At 45.7% G+C, this 15,682-nt stretch overlaps 1 protein-coding gene across 7 annotated transcripts in view; it reads left to right on the top strand.

Moving 5' to 3' along the window:
- The window catches only part of PDS5A (PDS5 cohesin associated factor A), a 170,995-nt gene that overhangs the window by 126,683 nt on the left and 28,630 nt on the right, over positions 1–15,682 (top strand). For all 7 annotated transcript variants that reach the window (XM_042843417.2, XM_005286368.5, XM_042843420.2 and 4 more), the window contains 4 exons: positions 6,377–6,537; positions 10,044–10,167; positions 11,610–11,768; positions 15,274–15,342. In XM_042843417.2, coding sequence (XP_042699351.1) covers positions 6,377–6,537; positions 10,044–10,167; positions 11,610–11,768; positions 15,274–15,342 — 513 coding nt within the window. The remainder of the gene's footprint in view (positions 1–6,376; positions 6,538–10,043; positions 10,168–11,609; positions 11,769–15,273; positions 15,343–15,682) is intronic.

The following is a 15,682-nucleotide window of genomic DNA, read 5'->3' on the forward strand; positions in this document are numbered from 1 at the left end:
TTCCTACATTTTGTGGTGGGTAAGGACTGCTACCAGTATCACATCCTACTCTTTGGCCTCTTCACTACCCCAAGAGTCTTTTACCAAAGTCCTCTTAGCAGTCTCAGCCCATCTTCGCCGGATGAGAATACCTGGATGATTGGCTCCTGAAAGATCACTCATTTCTCAAGGTGTAGATAGCAACCCACAGAGCCATATCACTGTTCTGTTCCCTGGGCCTCTGCCTCAATATAGAAAAGTGTGCACTCATGTCCACTCAACCTGGAGACTTCATCAGGGCTACTCTGGACTCCTCCACTGCCAGAGCATACTTACCTATGGAAAGGTTTGCCGTAATATCCAATCTCATTTCTACAGTACAACAGAGTCTGACAACCACTTCAAGGGCCTGATTGCAACTCCTGGGCCATAGGGCAGCTTGTACGTTTGTGACACCCGTAGCAAGATACATTCCAATGTCTTCAAGCCTGGCTGAGAACCATCTACACCCCCAACAAGCACAGTTTATCAAAGCAGGTGTCCATACCTCAGAGGGTCCTCGATTCTCTAAGTTGGTGGAAGGATCCACAAAAAGTATGTGAGGGAGTTCCATTCTTGCAGGTTCTTCCCACAAGGATCATCACTACAGACACCTGCCTGATAGGCTTGGGCGCACAATTTCAGAACTTCACAGCTCAAGGCAAATGGACCCCTCAGGAGGTGATCCTCCACATCAGCATACTAGAGCGGAGAGTTGTTCTTGTTGCTTATCAGCACTTTTCTACCCCACATCACGGGCCACCCAATCAGAATAATGCTGGACAGCAGAGCAGCAATATATTATATCAATCAACAAGGAGGAGCAAGATCCCAGTCCTTATCTGTAACACTGTAAAACTGGTGCATATCATGCCCCATACAGGTCTCAGCGGTTTATTTCAAGGACTTCAGAACACAATGGCAGACTTGTTCAGCAGACATTTCCACCTGCAGGAGCTGAACGAGGAATTCCGAAGGATGTGTCTTTTTTGGGGTAATCTGGAGATGTATGGTGTTGCAAAGAAATCTAATACAAACTGTGGACAATTCTGTTCAAGGGGAAGAGTACAGCTGCAACTCAACTGGTGAGGCCCTAGTCTTCCATTGGCCTCATGTATTGCTATATGCTTATCCCTGGATGTCTTCACTGCCTAAAGTCCTAAACAAATTGAAACGGGAGATATAAGTAGCCATCCTCATAGCACTGTAGTGGCTGAGATAGGTGTCGTTCCCAGAGCTGGTGCTCATGTCTTGATAACCTGAAATTGAAATTAATGGAGAGATCCCATCTCCTAGAACTGGAAGGGACCTTGAAAGGTCATCGAGTCCAGCCCCCTGCCTTCATTAGCAGGACCAAGTACTGATTTTGCCCCAGATCCCCAAGTGGCCTCCTCAAGGATTGAACTCACAACCCTGGGTTTAGCAGGCCAATGCTCAAACCACTGAGCTATACCTTCTTTCTGCCTTGCCCTGACAGCGGATATCCTTACTCAGGAGTTGGAATCCATCACCCACCCCAGCCTCTGGGCACTTCACTTCACGACCTACCTACTAGTTGGCTTTCTGGTGTAGATCAAGATTGCTCCACAGAGGTACAAACAGGACTGCGTAATAGTAAGAAATCCTTAACAAGCAAATCTTGCCTACTGAGGTGGAAACACTTCCAGGCTTGGAGCAACCATTGATCTATGCCTCCTCTCAAGTCCTGCCTGACACACACATTCTCCATTACTCACTACATTTAAAAACTGCAGGATTATCAATGAGCTCAATCAAGGTTCACCTAGCTGCCCGAACAGCCATTCATCCCTCCATCAAGGGATTTTCAGACTTGACTCACTGGACCACTGCAAGGTTTATTAAAGGTCTGTTCAACCTTTTTCCTCCTGTCAAGGAACCTACTCCACTATGAGACCTCAACTTAGTGCTAAGTGCTCTGAGGAAACGCCTGTTTGAACCTATGGGAAACTTCCCGCCTTCATTTGTCTCTTTAGCTCTTGTTCCTCATAGCCATCATTTTGGCCAGGAGAACAGGGGAACTAGTGGCACAAGACACACCCTCACTTCCTAACTAAAACTTCTGGACCTGTATGAGAGACTGGGTCTCAGAGTGAAATAGGACAAGTCCACCCTGGTATTCACACAAACTATAGAGTTTATTGGAGCAAGGCTGGATGTGGTGTCACCAAGGGCGTACCTACCAGACAACAGTTTCTTAGCCATCGACAGGCTTATATAGCAAATCTGGATGGGCCCCAGGATGTCCATTTGGTCTTGCCTGGCCCTGTTGGGTAATATGCCTGCAAGTAGTCATGGGACCCCATTTACAAGGCTCCACCTCAGATACCTGCAAGTGTGGCTCAGTCTGTTTACGCTCTGGGCGGACACAGCCTCCACTTTCTAGTTTCAATTCCTCAAAGGGTCTTGGACTCCCTGGACTGGTGAGTGGACAGGGAAAAGATGTGTGGGTGGGGTGGGGTGGAAAGAGGACCCTGTTCATTTCCTTGCTCATAGTGAGGATTGTGCCACAGACACATCCCTAGTATGTTGGGGGGGCCCACATAGAGGGGCAGGTGACCCAAGGAACATTGTCCTCTTGGGAAGCTATGCTTGACCTCAATGTGCTGGAGTTGACCTGCAAGCTGTTGCCCCCTCACTTCATGGCCAGTCAGTCCAGGTGCTGTTAAACAACACGATGGCAGAGAGACAAGGTGGGTGAGGTAATATCTTTTATAGGTATTGTCTACAACATGATGGCAGTCTACTATATCAGCAAGCAGGGAAGGGGTATATTTCCCGCAACTCTGGACTTGTGCATAGCTCTTCAAATTGCCCTGATTGCCATCCATCTCCCAGGGGTTCAGAATACCCTGGCAGACTCCCTCAGGAGATCTTTCTCCAGAGAGCACAAGTGGGACTTTTGTGGTCATGTGATCACAGGCTTGTTTCTCCCAATGTGAACTAAAAGTGAGAGGAGTCCTGCTCCGAAGTGGTGTTTGCAGCCTGGTCTCTCTGAGTGACACCTTCCTCATGCAATGGTCAGGGATCCTGAGATATGTGTTTCCCCTGATCCCTTTGTTTCCCCGGTTACTAAGGAAGATCAAGCAGGACAAGGCGCAGGTTATTTTCATAGGGCTGGGTTGGGCCCGTCAGTTCTGGTAACCCACACTGTTGTAGCTATCAGCCTGGCCTTCCCTGGTTCAAGACCTCTTGGCACAGGATTACAGCAGGATTCGCCATCCCAACTCATCCACGCTACACATGAGGGTATAGATTTGGATGGATTTTGAACCTAGAGAGGCCTGCTCAGGGCCCTACTGAGTAGCAGTAGGAAGAATGCTACCAGTACGTGCTACTACACAGAATGGAAGAGGTTTGCAATCTGGTGTGGTCAATAGGGACTTTTCTTTCTGTGATCTGGGGTGTCAGTTGTGGTAGACTACCAATTCTCCTTTAAATCCTTGGGATTCTCTCTCAGCTACCTTAGGGTCCACCTAGCAACCATCAGTGTGTTCCACCCACCAGTGGGCACCTACTATATGTTCTCATATCTAGTCACATCCTGGTTCCTGAAGGGCTTACTTAGGATCTTCCCTCCAATGCCAGCCTGAGACTTAAATTTGGTCTTATCAACTCTTGACAGGGGTACTGTCTGAGCCATCTTGCTCCTTGCTACACCTTTCCGTGAAGGTAGCATTCCTGATTATAATCATGTCAGCCAGGAGGATAGGTGAATTAGGGGGACTCATGGGAGAGCATTGATACACATTATCTTCCACAAGGACAAGTTGTTCCTGAAACTGTTCCCGAGGTTTGTCCGTAAGGTGGTATCAGACTTTCACATCAATCAAAGCACCCACTTCCCTGTATTATACCCTAAGCCAGATGCCAGGAGAGAAGAGACGAAGTGGTGCTGTCTGGATGTGTGTAAGGCCCTTGCCTTTTATCTACAAAGGATAAAGGCATTCCAGAAGTCTCCTAGACTTTTCCTCTTGTTTGCAGAGAGGATGACAAAGAGGCCTTTTCGTCAAGAGTCTGTCAAAGTGGGTCTTGGGCTTCATAGTGCTCTGTTATGAATTGAACAGTGTCCCTTTGGAGGCAGTGTGAAAACACACTCACGAGCCCAGGCATCCTCAGTCGCCTTCTTTAGGGAAGTCTGTATTAACATCTACAGAGCAGCAACATGGAGCTCTGTGCATACCTTCATGAGACATTATGCCCTGGTGCAATCGGCTGCCTCAGAGGCCTCCATGGGCAGGGCAGTTCTGCATGGTACAGGGCTCTGGACACGCACCACTTCTGGAGGAGGAAAACTTCCTGTGTATCACCTGAAGTGCAGTAAGTTATAGAGAAAAGCACTCAAAGAAGGAAAGGTTATTCACCTTGTAGTAACTGGAGTTCTTTGAGATGTATTGTTCCTAAGCGTAGTGCACTACCTGTCCCTTTTCCCTGTGTCCTCGGGTCCTTTTGTGGGGTACAGGAGGGAGAAGGAACTGAAATGACTGCAGTCTATCAGTCCTCAGTGTGGAGCATGTTAAAAGCAGGGACTCTCGCATGGCCCGAATGGACACTGCTAGAAAAATGTTGGGAGTCTTGGGTATGGAGCACATGCACAACCTGAAGTGCACTGCACATAGGGACAACATAATCTCGAAGAACTCCATTTACTACAAGGTGAGTAATCTTTCCTTTCTTGGCTCTATGGTAAGATACTCTTTCAAAGAATTTCTTTACATCTGATGTCTATATGTGTGTAAAAACAACGAGGAGTCCGGTGGCACCTTAAAGAATAACATTTATTTGGGCATAAGCTTTCGTGGGTAAAAAAACCACTTCTTCAGATACATGGAGTGAAAATTACAGATGCAGGCATAAATATACTGACACATGATGAGAAGGGAGTTATCTTACAAGTGGAGAACCAGTGTTGACAGGGCCAATTCAATCAGGGTGGATGTGGTCCATTCCCAATAATTGAGGAGGAGGTGTCAATACCAAGAGAGGGAAAATTGCCTTTGTAGTGAACCAACCACTCCCAGTCCCTATTCAAGTCCAAATTAATGGTGTTAAATTTGCAAATGAATTGTAGCTCAGAAGTTTCTCTTTGAAGTCTGTTTTTGAAGTTTTTTTGTTGAAGTATGGCTACTTTTAAATCTGTTATAGAATGTCCAAGGAGATTGAAGTGTTCTCCTACTGGCTTTTGTATGTTACCATTCCTGACATCTGATTTGTGTCCATTTATTCTTTTATGTAGAGACTGCCTGGTTCGGCCAATGTACATGGCAAAGGGGCATTGCTGGCACATGATGGCATATATCACATTAGTAGATGTGCAGGTGAATGAGTTCCTGATGGTGTGGCTCACTCACGTGGTTGGGTCCTCTGATGGTGTCGCTAGAGTACATATGGGGACAGAGTAGGCAACAGGGTTTGTTACAGGGATTGATTCCTGGGTTGGTGTTTCTGTGGTGTGGTGGGTAGTTGCTGGTGAGTTCAGGTTCGGGGGCTGTCTGTAAGCAAGGACAGTGAGAGGTCTGTGAGAGTAAGAGATCATTTTCCAGAATAGGTTGTAGATCGTTGATGATGTGCTGGAGAGGTTTTAGCTGGGGGCTGTACGTGATGGCCAGTGATGTTCCGTTATTCTCCTCGTTGGGCTTGTCCTGTAGTGTATGTAGTATATGTGTATAGTGTGCAACTCTTATCCTGGAAGCCCAGCTCAGATTAATCCAAAGGTATACAGTACTTGCATCCTATTGGACATCCATTTGACTATTTTCCCCCTTCCTAACACATGTTTTCTGAATTCCTGTATTCTTAGAGTAGTTTTGCCTTGTGATAGCTACTTGTTCTTCCTGTGGCCAGCTTTGAATCCCTGCAGGTTTGGGAAAAAATTATTAGGTAGGTAATTCCTTTACAAGATGTGCTTGAATGTTTGTGACTTAGATTAAAATGGATATCAGTTAAACCTGGTCATTCTTTTTGTACCCAATTATTTAAGATTCTGGAAAAATTACGCTTTTGAGATTTCTCAAAATGAGCGGAAAGAGTTGCTTACATAGGTTGAGCTATAAAACAAGTTCTAAGTACTATAATAATGTCTTGAATAAATATGTTCAAATATTTAAAAATCCAATTAAAAAAAAAAAAAGTAATGGATGGGGAGCCCTGAAAAACAAAATGTTAGTTAATGTATTTTAAGATGCATCTTAAGATGTGTTACAAGAAGCACCTTATATGAAATGACATAAACATGCTACTGTTATTTCTCATAAAGAAACATAAGTGGAAATCATTTTGTTTGTTGGTAATCCATTATGCATGTGCAAAAACATTTTTTGGTTTTGCTATGTATCTACAGGTTTTGTCTTTCACACATCCTACCTCGTTCCACTCTGCAGAGACATATGAGTCTCTCCTGCAGTGCCTCAGGATGGAAGATGATAAGGTAGCTGAGGCAGCTATTCAGATTTTCAGAAACACAGGCCACAAAATAGAAACAGACCTGCCGCAGATAAGATCGTGAGTGTATTTCTTCACATACTGGTAGTGCCTTTAACACTTAAAAGTCTGAACCCCTCCTTTAGCGTATTCACCATGTTGCTACTAAAATAATCTTCCTTTCCTGTTGCTGTGAACTTGTATGCCTTTTACCCCACCACCTTGATCCCTTCACTGGTTCCCTGTCTCTTTTCACATTTAAACTCCTTGTCCTCACTTTATTTTTATGTATTTGTTGTAGGTTTAATATAAATACATTATTAAAAAAACTCCTTAAAATATACACTTAAAAAGCAGGATGTAGTCTACCTCCCATTTTAAAATACCAGCAACAGCAAAGATATCATAAAGATTTAATTTAATCTCCGAACATTATTTCTACCCAATGGTTTCCTTCACGCAGCCTCTCCCATTTTTTTGAGAAATGGAGAAAAGGTGACCCCTGAAGGTTAAAAACTCTGGTTATTATGGACCAAGTTGGAAACCACTTCCAAAGATATGGGATATTCTAACAAAAACAATGAGGAGTCTAGTGGCACCTTAAAGATTAATAAATTTATTTGAACATAAGCTTTCGTGGGTAAAAAACCCATTTCTTCAACAAAGAACACCTGCTGTCTGTCAGTCGTGGGTTCCATCTCAGGTGCTTCTGCTAACTATAACTGCCCGAGACATGAGGGGAAAGAGGCAATTTCTTCAGCAGTTTTCAAGCCGTGTAGGGCTCTGTAAATCAAAACCAACACCTAAAATCAATCTGGAAATCAGTAGGCAGCCAGTGCAGATCATAAGGCATAGGTTTCGTGTGCTTGTGGAAGGAAACACTGTCTCGCAATCTAGCTGCCAAATTCTGCAGTGGGGAAAGCAGGGGGCCTGAAATAAGGTATGCCAGCAGGTTTGCCAGCATAAACTGCATCCACACTAGGCATGCTTTGCCAGTATAGTATACCCAGTATAGCTATACTGACAAAGTGCTCCTAGTATAGACCTGACCTTAGGGTTTGACACCTCCAGAACATGCTGTGCTCCCATTGAGGCAGATAGCTATGACTTGAATTTGAGCAATTTTATCTGACATGAAGAAATTCCCTCAACTGGAGATACTTTATTCATCAACTGAGCAAAAAATTCCTCAGATTAACCAAGCAAACTAAATAAGATTATTCAGATATGATGGTGGAAGCAAAGAACCATTTCTTTGCCTCTCTTGCAACCACAAGATGGGAGTTATAAAAATCTTTGTTGCAATCTGTCAGATTTGAGTCTAGACTTGCATCACCGCCATTCTGGCCATCTTCTCTTTTGCTTTGGTTGTTGCAGGCCCTCTATAAATCAAGGTGACCTGTGAGGCAGAAACTGTGGAAAAGAGTCCCAGAGGGCACTTCATTGATGATTGAGGACCAGAGTATTACAATAATTCACCAGTCCATCAATAGTCTGTCTGAGGAAAGGAGTTCTCCCTCAGACCCTTTTGGAACTCCTCAGGTCCCTCTAGTTCAGTAGTTCTCAAACTTTTGTACTGGTGACCCCTTTTACATAGCAAACCTCTGAGTGTGACACACATCCCCCCACACCCCCATATAAATTAAAACACTTTTTTATATATTTAACACCATTATAAATGCTGGATGCAAAGCGCGGTTTCGGGTGGAGGCTGACAGCTCGTGACCTCCCCTCCCCCCATGTAATACTCTCGTGACACCTGAGGGGGTCCCGACCCCCAGTTTGAGAACCCCTGCTCTAGTTTCTGAGAGAAGACTATCAAAACAGGTCCCTAGTCCAGACAAGGGAGGTGAGCCCTAACTCGAAGTCAAACGAGCCAAAGATCAGTCTGTGACATGGGGATAACATCGAGAATCTCCACCTCCACTGCAATCCCAAACACCAAACTAAGTATGTGCCTAACTATGATTTGTGCCCAGAACCATCTGGGATAGCTCCTTGGTGACCATGAAATCCTGGGTTTTTCAGATGACTCGTTGTCTATGTGGATGTTAAAGTTACCAAGCACTATTGGCCTTGACCACTCCAGTGCCACCATAGTGAGGAACCTCAGCAGATCGCAAAAGGACTTCATTGTACAATGAAGTGATTGATATGTAAGGGTCAGTTCCAACTTAACTGTATCTCTGGACTCACACATAAGGTGGAGCTAACTTACCCCCTGCCAAGTCCCTCACTCTCATCAGAGAGGGTAGAATCCTATTTCTCATATAGCTACAGAAAAAGGCAAAGGACTCTTTACCCATCTCCACAGCACTGTCACCCTTGCCACATACCAGACACACACAGTACGCACATATTTTTAATCCACCTCATCAGCAAATAGCATGCTCCCTGACCCCAGAATCTCGGCTGGGCGGGGTCCCTAGGGTTTCTCCTAGAGCCCCTGCTTGTGAAGTCTGGGTTGGGGTCACAATGGCAAGAGTCACTTTCAAGGCACTGCATGACCCTTTTCTGGATTCAGCCCTACTCCTTGTATTGTGCTTTATGCTCTGCCCACTCTTCTCACCTTGATGTTCTCTTTGTTTCCTTCTCCCACTCATTTTTGTGCCCTGGTTTCATGCTGCTCTTTGTGTGGAATGACCTCCTTTTGACAGTGCATGTTGTCCTCAGTCTCAGCTTTAAAATCTTTACTCAGAGCCCACTACTTTTATCTAGCTGTACACAATCAACCTCTAATCAACATGTATTTCAGAACTTCATTTGTTGCAATACTAGTCTGTCCATTTTTTCATCTATTCACTACTGTTTCCAAAGATTATATGATTTCTATTGTAAATTTTTTGTGGGAGAGATAGGGTCTCTATTTTCTGTAAAGCACAATACGAAGTTATGGCGCTATATCAATATTTAAATAACATGATTTTTCTAAGACCGCTGCTAATTTCAGTACTATCACAAGAGAGTACGGCCATCTGATACCGCCTTCTTGGAAATCTGGTGTAATCCTCATTTATATCGGCGAGTTCACAATTAATTTGAATCCTGCACTATCTTGTTTCCTTATTCACTTAATTAAACCTACCATGGAAGACTTAGCTAGTTAAGAGGGAGTCATTCAGACAGACACCAGCTTGGAATACTCTGTTCACATTAACATACTTTAGCATTCTTCCAGATTTCCTACTTTAAGGAAAAAAAAACAAACCTGAGACTTCATTGTTCCAATTCTGTGAACACTGCTTCAATCTGTTCTTGCTACCTCTGCTTCTGTAGAGAATGTATGGACTTTATTAGTGAAAAGTGAATGGCAAATAATCTATTTACTGGTGAAGTATATTGTGCTTTACAATAGACTTTCCTTTTTTAACATATGATTCAATTTCTAGATGAGGGTCAGTTGTTTACATGCATTTGTCTCATTATCCTTCCTGAACAGCTTTCAAAAGAGAGCTTGATGCTGAAGATTTTAATTCTGTGATCAGGGACCTGCATTGGTGAAGAGTTCAGCCAGCAAATATTACTGGAATTAATTTTTTGTTCATTATAAATATTTTATTTTGAAATATTGTGTTTAATTTTTGCAGGACATTAATTCCTATTTTGCATCAGAAAGCAAAGAGAGGTACTCCTCACCAAGCAAAACAGGCTGTCCACTGTATACATGCCATATTCTCAAATAAAGAAGTGCAACTTGCACAGATCTTTGAGGTATGTTTGCCAAATTTGGTATAATGTTTTTATTGAATTTTGTTAAAATAATTTGCATCTTTTCACTTTTAGAGTTGCAATTAAGAAAACTAACTTAATCTTGATTACCGTAGAATCCATGCATAATTCAGGAGCTGGAAGACTGAATTGAACCCTTAGTGCTGGAACTCTGTGCTTAAGCTGTTTCTAGTAAAACTTAGGAGAGAGTGCAAATACATGCTCTTCCCCTACCCCCAGTGACACTGTCTGGACACTGAGTAACACTTCTAGCATACACAGAGAAAATATCCCTTCTTAGTATTCTGGCAACTATTATGATGAAAGGGAAATGCACATCACTTATGCTTTGATAGAAGGCTCTGTTCACAGATGTTTTCTAGCTTTGCCTCCTAAAGCTCTCCACCTAATTGTGGTCAGGCTAGTTACTTCTGTTCACAATGTAACTGGATTTATTTTAAAATATTAAATTTCCATGTAGCTGAGTTATCTGATTTTCTTTTTGTCTTTAGCCACTGCACAAGGCCACCCATCCTAAAAATAGCTAATATGTTCAAAGTCTGAGTAGTAGTTCTACTGAATAGGTTAGAATAGAATGGAACCATTTTATGTCTTGTGTAGTCCAGCATGCTATATGAACTGTAACATCTAAACAAGTGGACTAATTTACAGGAGTGCTGAGCTCCTATTTACTACTTTGAGATCTTAGGTCCTCTAGAAGATGAAGCTACTTAATTAGACACAACTTCGGGTACCAATATTTGAAAATTTGGGCCTAAAAGAATGATACTGAGCCATTTCACTTGGGATGAAAAATTCTATTGCTGATCTGACATTCCTAGTAACGCACAAAACTTCCATTGGGTTGCAAGAAATGCAGAATCAGGTCTTGTCTATACAGGGACACTCAGGAAAGTTAACCTGAATTAACTAATGACTATTTAAGCTGCATTAAACCCATATGGACACTCTCATTCAGAATTGAAATGTGCTTAATTTGGTTTAGCTTAACTCACCAAAGATAAATTGAAATAAGGACATCTTAATTCTGAAAGAGAGTGTCCACATGGGTTTACAGTGGTTTAACTACTGCACTTTCAGTTCAGAGTTAATTCAGATTAATTTTCCTGAGTGTCCCTGTGTATACAAGCCCTCAGGTCCCTAGTTAGTAAAAAAAAATTAAAAAGGTAATCTTTTATCACTAATATAATTTCACACACTATAAATTCTGTAATTAATATAGCTATTTTCACTATCCTATAAATTACAGCGGGAAATGTTTCATAGACAAAAAGTTGTCTTGGTTTCATAAAATGATGTCATTTGGGAGGCAAGTGCAGTTAATCAGCAGTCCAGTAATGAAATAAGTTAGTTCATTAAGCTGTTCAGGCATTCACACTCAACAATTTATAATTCATTTTGAATGGAAATTTTTCTTCCCCCAGCCTCTTAGTAGAAGTTTGAATGCTGATGTTCCAGAGCAACTTATAACTCCATTAGTCTCTTTGGGCCACATTTCTATGTTAGCTCCAGACCAGTTTGCTTCTCCAATGAAATCTGTGGTTGCAAATTTCATCGTGAAAGATCTCCTCATGAATGATAGGGTAAGATTTATTTTTTAAGTCCTTACTTTTCTGTTTTTCTTATGATTGAGTCTCTGTAAGCTATACAGCTGTTAAGTTTTTGTGATTAGGCCAATGAACCTTTAATGTTCACTATGGGTATATCTACACTTCGAAATTAGGTCGATTTAATAGAAGTCGATTTTTTAGAAATCAATTTGATATGGTTGATTGTGTGTGTCCCCACTAAGTGCCTTAAGTCGGCAGTGTGCGTCCACAGTACTGAGGCTAGCATCAACTTTCGGAGCATTCCACTGTGGTAGCTATCCCACAGTTCCCGCAGTCTCCGCTGCCCATTGGAATTCTGGGTTGAGCTCCCAATGCCTGATGGAGCAAAAACATTGTCGCGGGTGGTTCTGGGTACATGTAATCAGGCCCCCCTCCCTCTGTGAAAGCAACGGCAAAAAATCGTTTCTCGCCTTTTTTCCTGGGTTACCCATGCAGACGATATACCACAGCAAGCATGGAGCCCACTCAGCTCACTGTCACCATATGTCTCCTGGGTGCTGCTGGCAGACGTGGTACTGCAGTGCTACACAGCAGCATCCCCTTGCCTTGCCTTGTGGACGGCACACGGTGCCAGGGCCGGCTTTAGGCCGATTCAGCCGATTCGGCTGAATTGGGCCCCGCGCCAAGAGGGCCCCGCACTGCAGCTGTTCACCCCGCCCCCAGCTCACTTCCCCCTCCTCCCCTCCCCTGCACGCTCCGCCCCCTTCGCGGGAAGTCTGAGACGAAGCAGGGGCGGGCCGGCAGCACAAGGTAAGCTGGGGTGGTGGGGGCAGGAGAAGGGCTCCGGGGAGGCGCGGCCGGTTCCTGCAGGCCCCAGCGGCTCTGGCCCGGCTTGGCTCCAGCCCGGCCCGGTCCCCGCGGCTCGGGTCCCGTCCCCCCCCCGCGCGGCCCGCGCGGCTCGGGTCTCCCCCCCGCGGCGCGGCTCGGGTCTCCCCGTGTCTCCCCTCCCGGCGCGGCGCGGGTCTCCCCGTGTCCCCCCGTCCCCCGCGGCGCGGCTCGGGTCTCCCCGTGTCTCCCCTGTCGCTCGGGTCTCCCCGTGTGTCCCCCCCCCCCCCGCGGCGCGGCTCGGGTCTCCCCGTGTCTCCCCCGTCCCTCGCGCAGCTCGGGTCTCCCTGTGTCCCCCCTCCCCCGTCCCCCCCGCGGCGCGGCTCGGGTATCCCCGTGTCCCCCCCCCATCCCCCCCCGTGGCGCGGCTCGGGTCTCCCCGTGTCCCCCCCCCCCCGTGGCGCGGCTCGGGTCTCCCCGTGTCCCCCCATCCCCCCCCCCCCGCGGCGCGGGTCTCCCCGTGTCCCCCCCCCCCCCCCCCCCCCGCGGCGCGGCTCGGGTCTCCCCATGTCCCCCCCGCGGCGCGGCTCGGGTCTCCCCGTGTCCCCCCCCCCCCCGTCCCCCTGCGGCGCGGCTCGGGTCTCCCCGTGTCCCTCCCCCCCGCGGCGCGGCGCAGCTCGGGTCTCCCCATGTCTCTCCCTCCCCCCCCCCCCGCGGCTCGATTCCTTGCTGCAAGCCCCGCCCCCAGGAATCGGGCCCCGCTCTTGCTAAAGCCGGCCCTGCACGGTGCAATACAACTGCTAGCCGTTTTTGTCATCCTGTGGGTGCTCCTGGCCAACCTCAGTTAGGTTCGTCGGAGCGCTTGGGCAGACATGGGTGCTCCTGGCTGGCCTTGGTGAGGTCGGTTGGAGGTGCCTAGACAAAAATGGGAATGACTCCAGGTCATTCTCTTCTTTAAGTTTCGTCTAATGGAGATTCAGTCCTGCCTGGAATATCATGCCAGCTGGAGGCTTCTGCCTCAGGCTACTCTTCCAATCGGCAGCACCACACGGTCGCACCTACCCGAGCCTACCCCTTGCTCCCATGGCTCATGAAGCCTGGACAGAAGTAAGGAGCAGTTCAACTATAGGCTGAGCAAGTGAATAATGGTGATAGAATGTGCCTTTGGATGTTTAAAAGCTCGCTGGCGCAGTTTACTGACTCGGTTAGACCTCAGTGAAACCAATATTCCCATCGTTATTACTGCTTGCTGTGTGCTCCGCAATATCTTTGAAAGTAAGGGAGAGATGTTTATGGTGGGGTGGGAGGTTGAGGCAAATCGCCTGGCCGCTGATTATGCACAGCCAGGCACCAGGGCGGTTAGAAAAGCACAGCAGGGTGCGCTGTGCATCAGAGAAACGTTGAAAACCAGTTTCATGACTGGCCAGGCAACGGTGTGAAAGTTCTGTTTGTTTCTCCTTGATGAAAACCCGCCCCCTTGGTTCACTCTACTTCCCTGTAAGCCAACTGCCCTGTCCTCCCCCCCCTTTGATCTCTGCTTGCAGAGGCAATAAAGTCATTGTTGTTTCAAATTCATGCATTCTTTATTAATCCGTCACACAAATGGAGGGATAACTGCCAAGGTAACCTGGGAGGGGTGAGGCAGTTGTAGGGGCACCCTCTAGAATGGCATGCAGCTCATCATAGAAGCGGCATGTCTGGGGCTCTGACCCGGAGCGGCCCTTTGCCTCTCTGGTTTTTTGGTAGGCTTCACGCAGCACTGCTGCAGGTCCCTGTTATAACCTCTGTCCTTCATGCCCTTGGAGATTTTTTTAAATATTCCGGCATTTCATCTTTTGGAACGGAGTTCAGATAGCATGGATTCGTCTCCCCATATAGCAATCAGATGCAGTACCTCCCATTTGGTCCATGCTGGAGCTCTTTTGTGAATCTGGGACTCCGTGGTCACCTGTGCTGATCAGCTTGCTACGCTGGCCAAACAAGAAATTAAATTCAAAAGTTCGCAGGGCTTTTCCTGTCTACCTGGCCAGTGCATCTAAGTTGAGAGTGCTGTCCAGAGCGGTCACAGTGGAGCACTCTGGGATAGCTCCCAGAGGCAATACTGTCGAATTGCATCCACACTACCCCAGATTTGATCCAGCAGGGTCGATTTCAGCACTAATCCCCTCATCGGGAAGGAGTACAGAAATCGATTTTAAGAGCCCTTTAAGTCGACAAAAATGGCTTCGTCGTGTGGACGGGTGCAGCGTTAAATCGATCTAACATTGCTAAATTTGACCTAAACTCGTAGTGTAGACCAGGGCTAAGGATATGTCTACACTGCCAAAAAAACCTGCCGCACCAAGTCTCGGAGTCATGGGGTTCAGGCTGTGGGTCTAAAAATAGTAATGTAGACTTTCCCACTCAGTCTGGAGCCTGGACTCCGAAACCCAGCAAGGTGGGAGGGTCTTGGAGCCTGGGCTCCAGCCTGAGTAGGAATGTTTTAGCCCTGCAGTTCAAGCCCCATGAGCCTGAGTCAATGGACCTGGGCTCTGACACTTGGTGCTATGGGTTTTTCTTTGCAGTATAGTCATACCCTAACTGTCTAATATGTTGATATCATATGTAAAAGATGATACATATGGTAGTTAATCTAATCATTATAATCTTTGTTTTAATTTTTTACATGTTTTTGTTTGTGAATCCATCTTTAAACTTGTATAAATGTCTGTAGTCAACAGGTGAGAAAAATGGGAAATTGTGGTCCCCAGATGAAGAGGTTTCCCCAGAAGTTCTAGCAAAGGTGAATATTTTTTTCGTATTAAGATGTGCACAATATTTGAAATAAGAGTTTAGTTACTTGATAGCGTATCACTGACATCTCTAAACACTACCAATAGAGAACGTTAAAAGAAATATTACCAATTAATTTTGGTAACAGTCGTCTTTTAGAATAGCCTAAAAACGTATTAAATAGCTTAATTTCTGCTAAACTAAAATTTGAGAGAGATAAGGTGGGGGAGGTCATATCTTTTATTGGACCAACTTCTGTTGGTCAGCGAGAGACAAGCTTTCAAGCTCCACAGAGCTCTTCTTGAGGTCTGGGAAAGGTATTATGATTTGTCACAACTAAATACAAGGTC

Source organism: Chrysemys picta, chromosome 5, assembly GCF_011386835.1.
Source record: "Chrysemys picta bellii isolate R12L10 chromosome 5, ASM1138683v2, whole genome shotgun sequence".
Lineage (NCBI taxonomy): Eukaryota > Metazoa > Chordata > Testudines > Emydidae > Chrysemys > Chrysemys picta.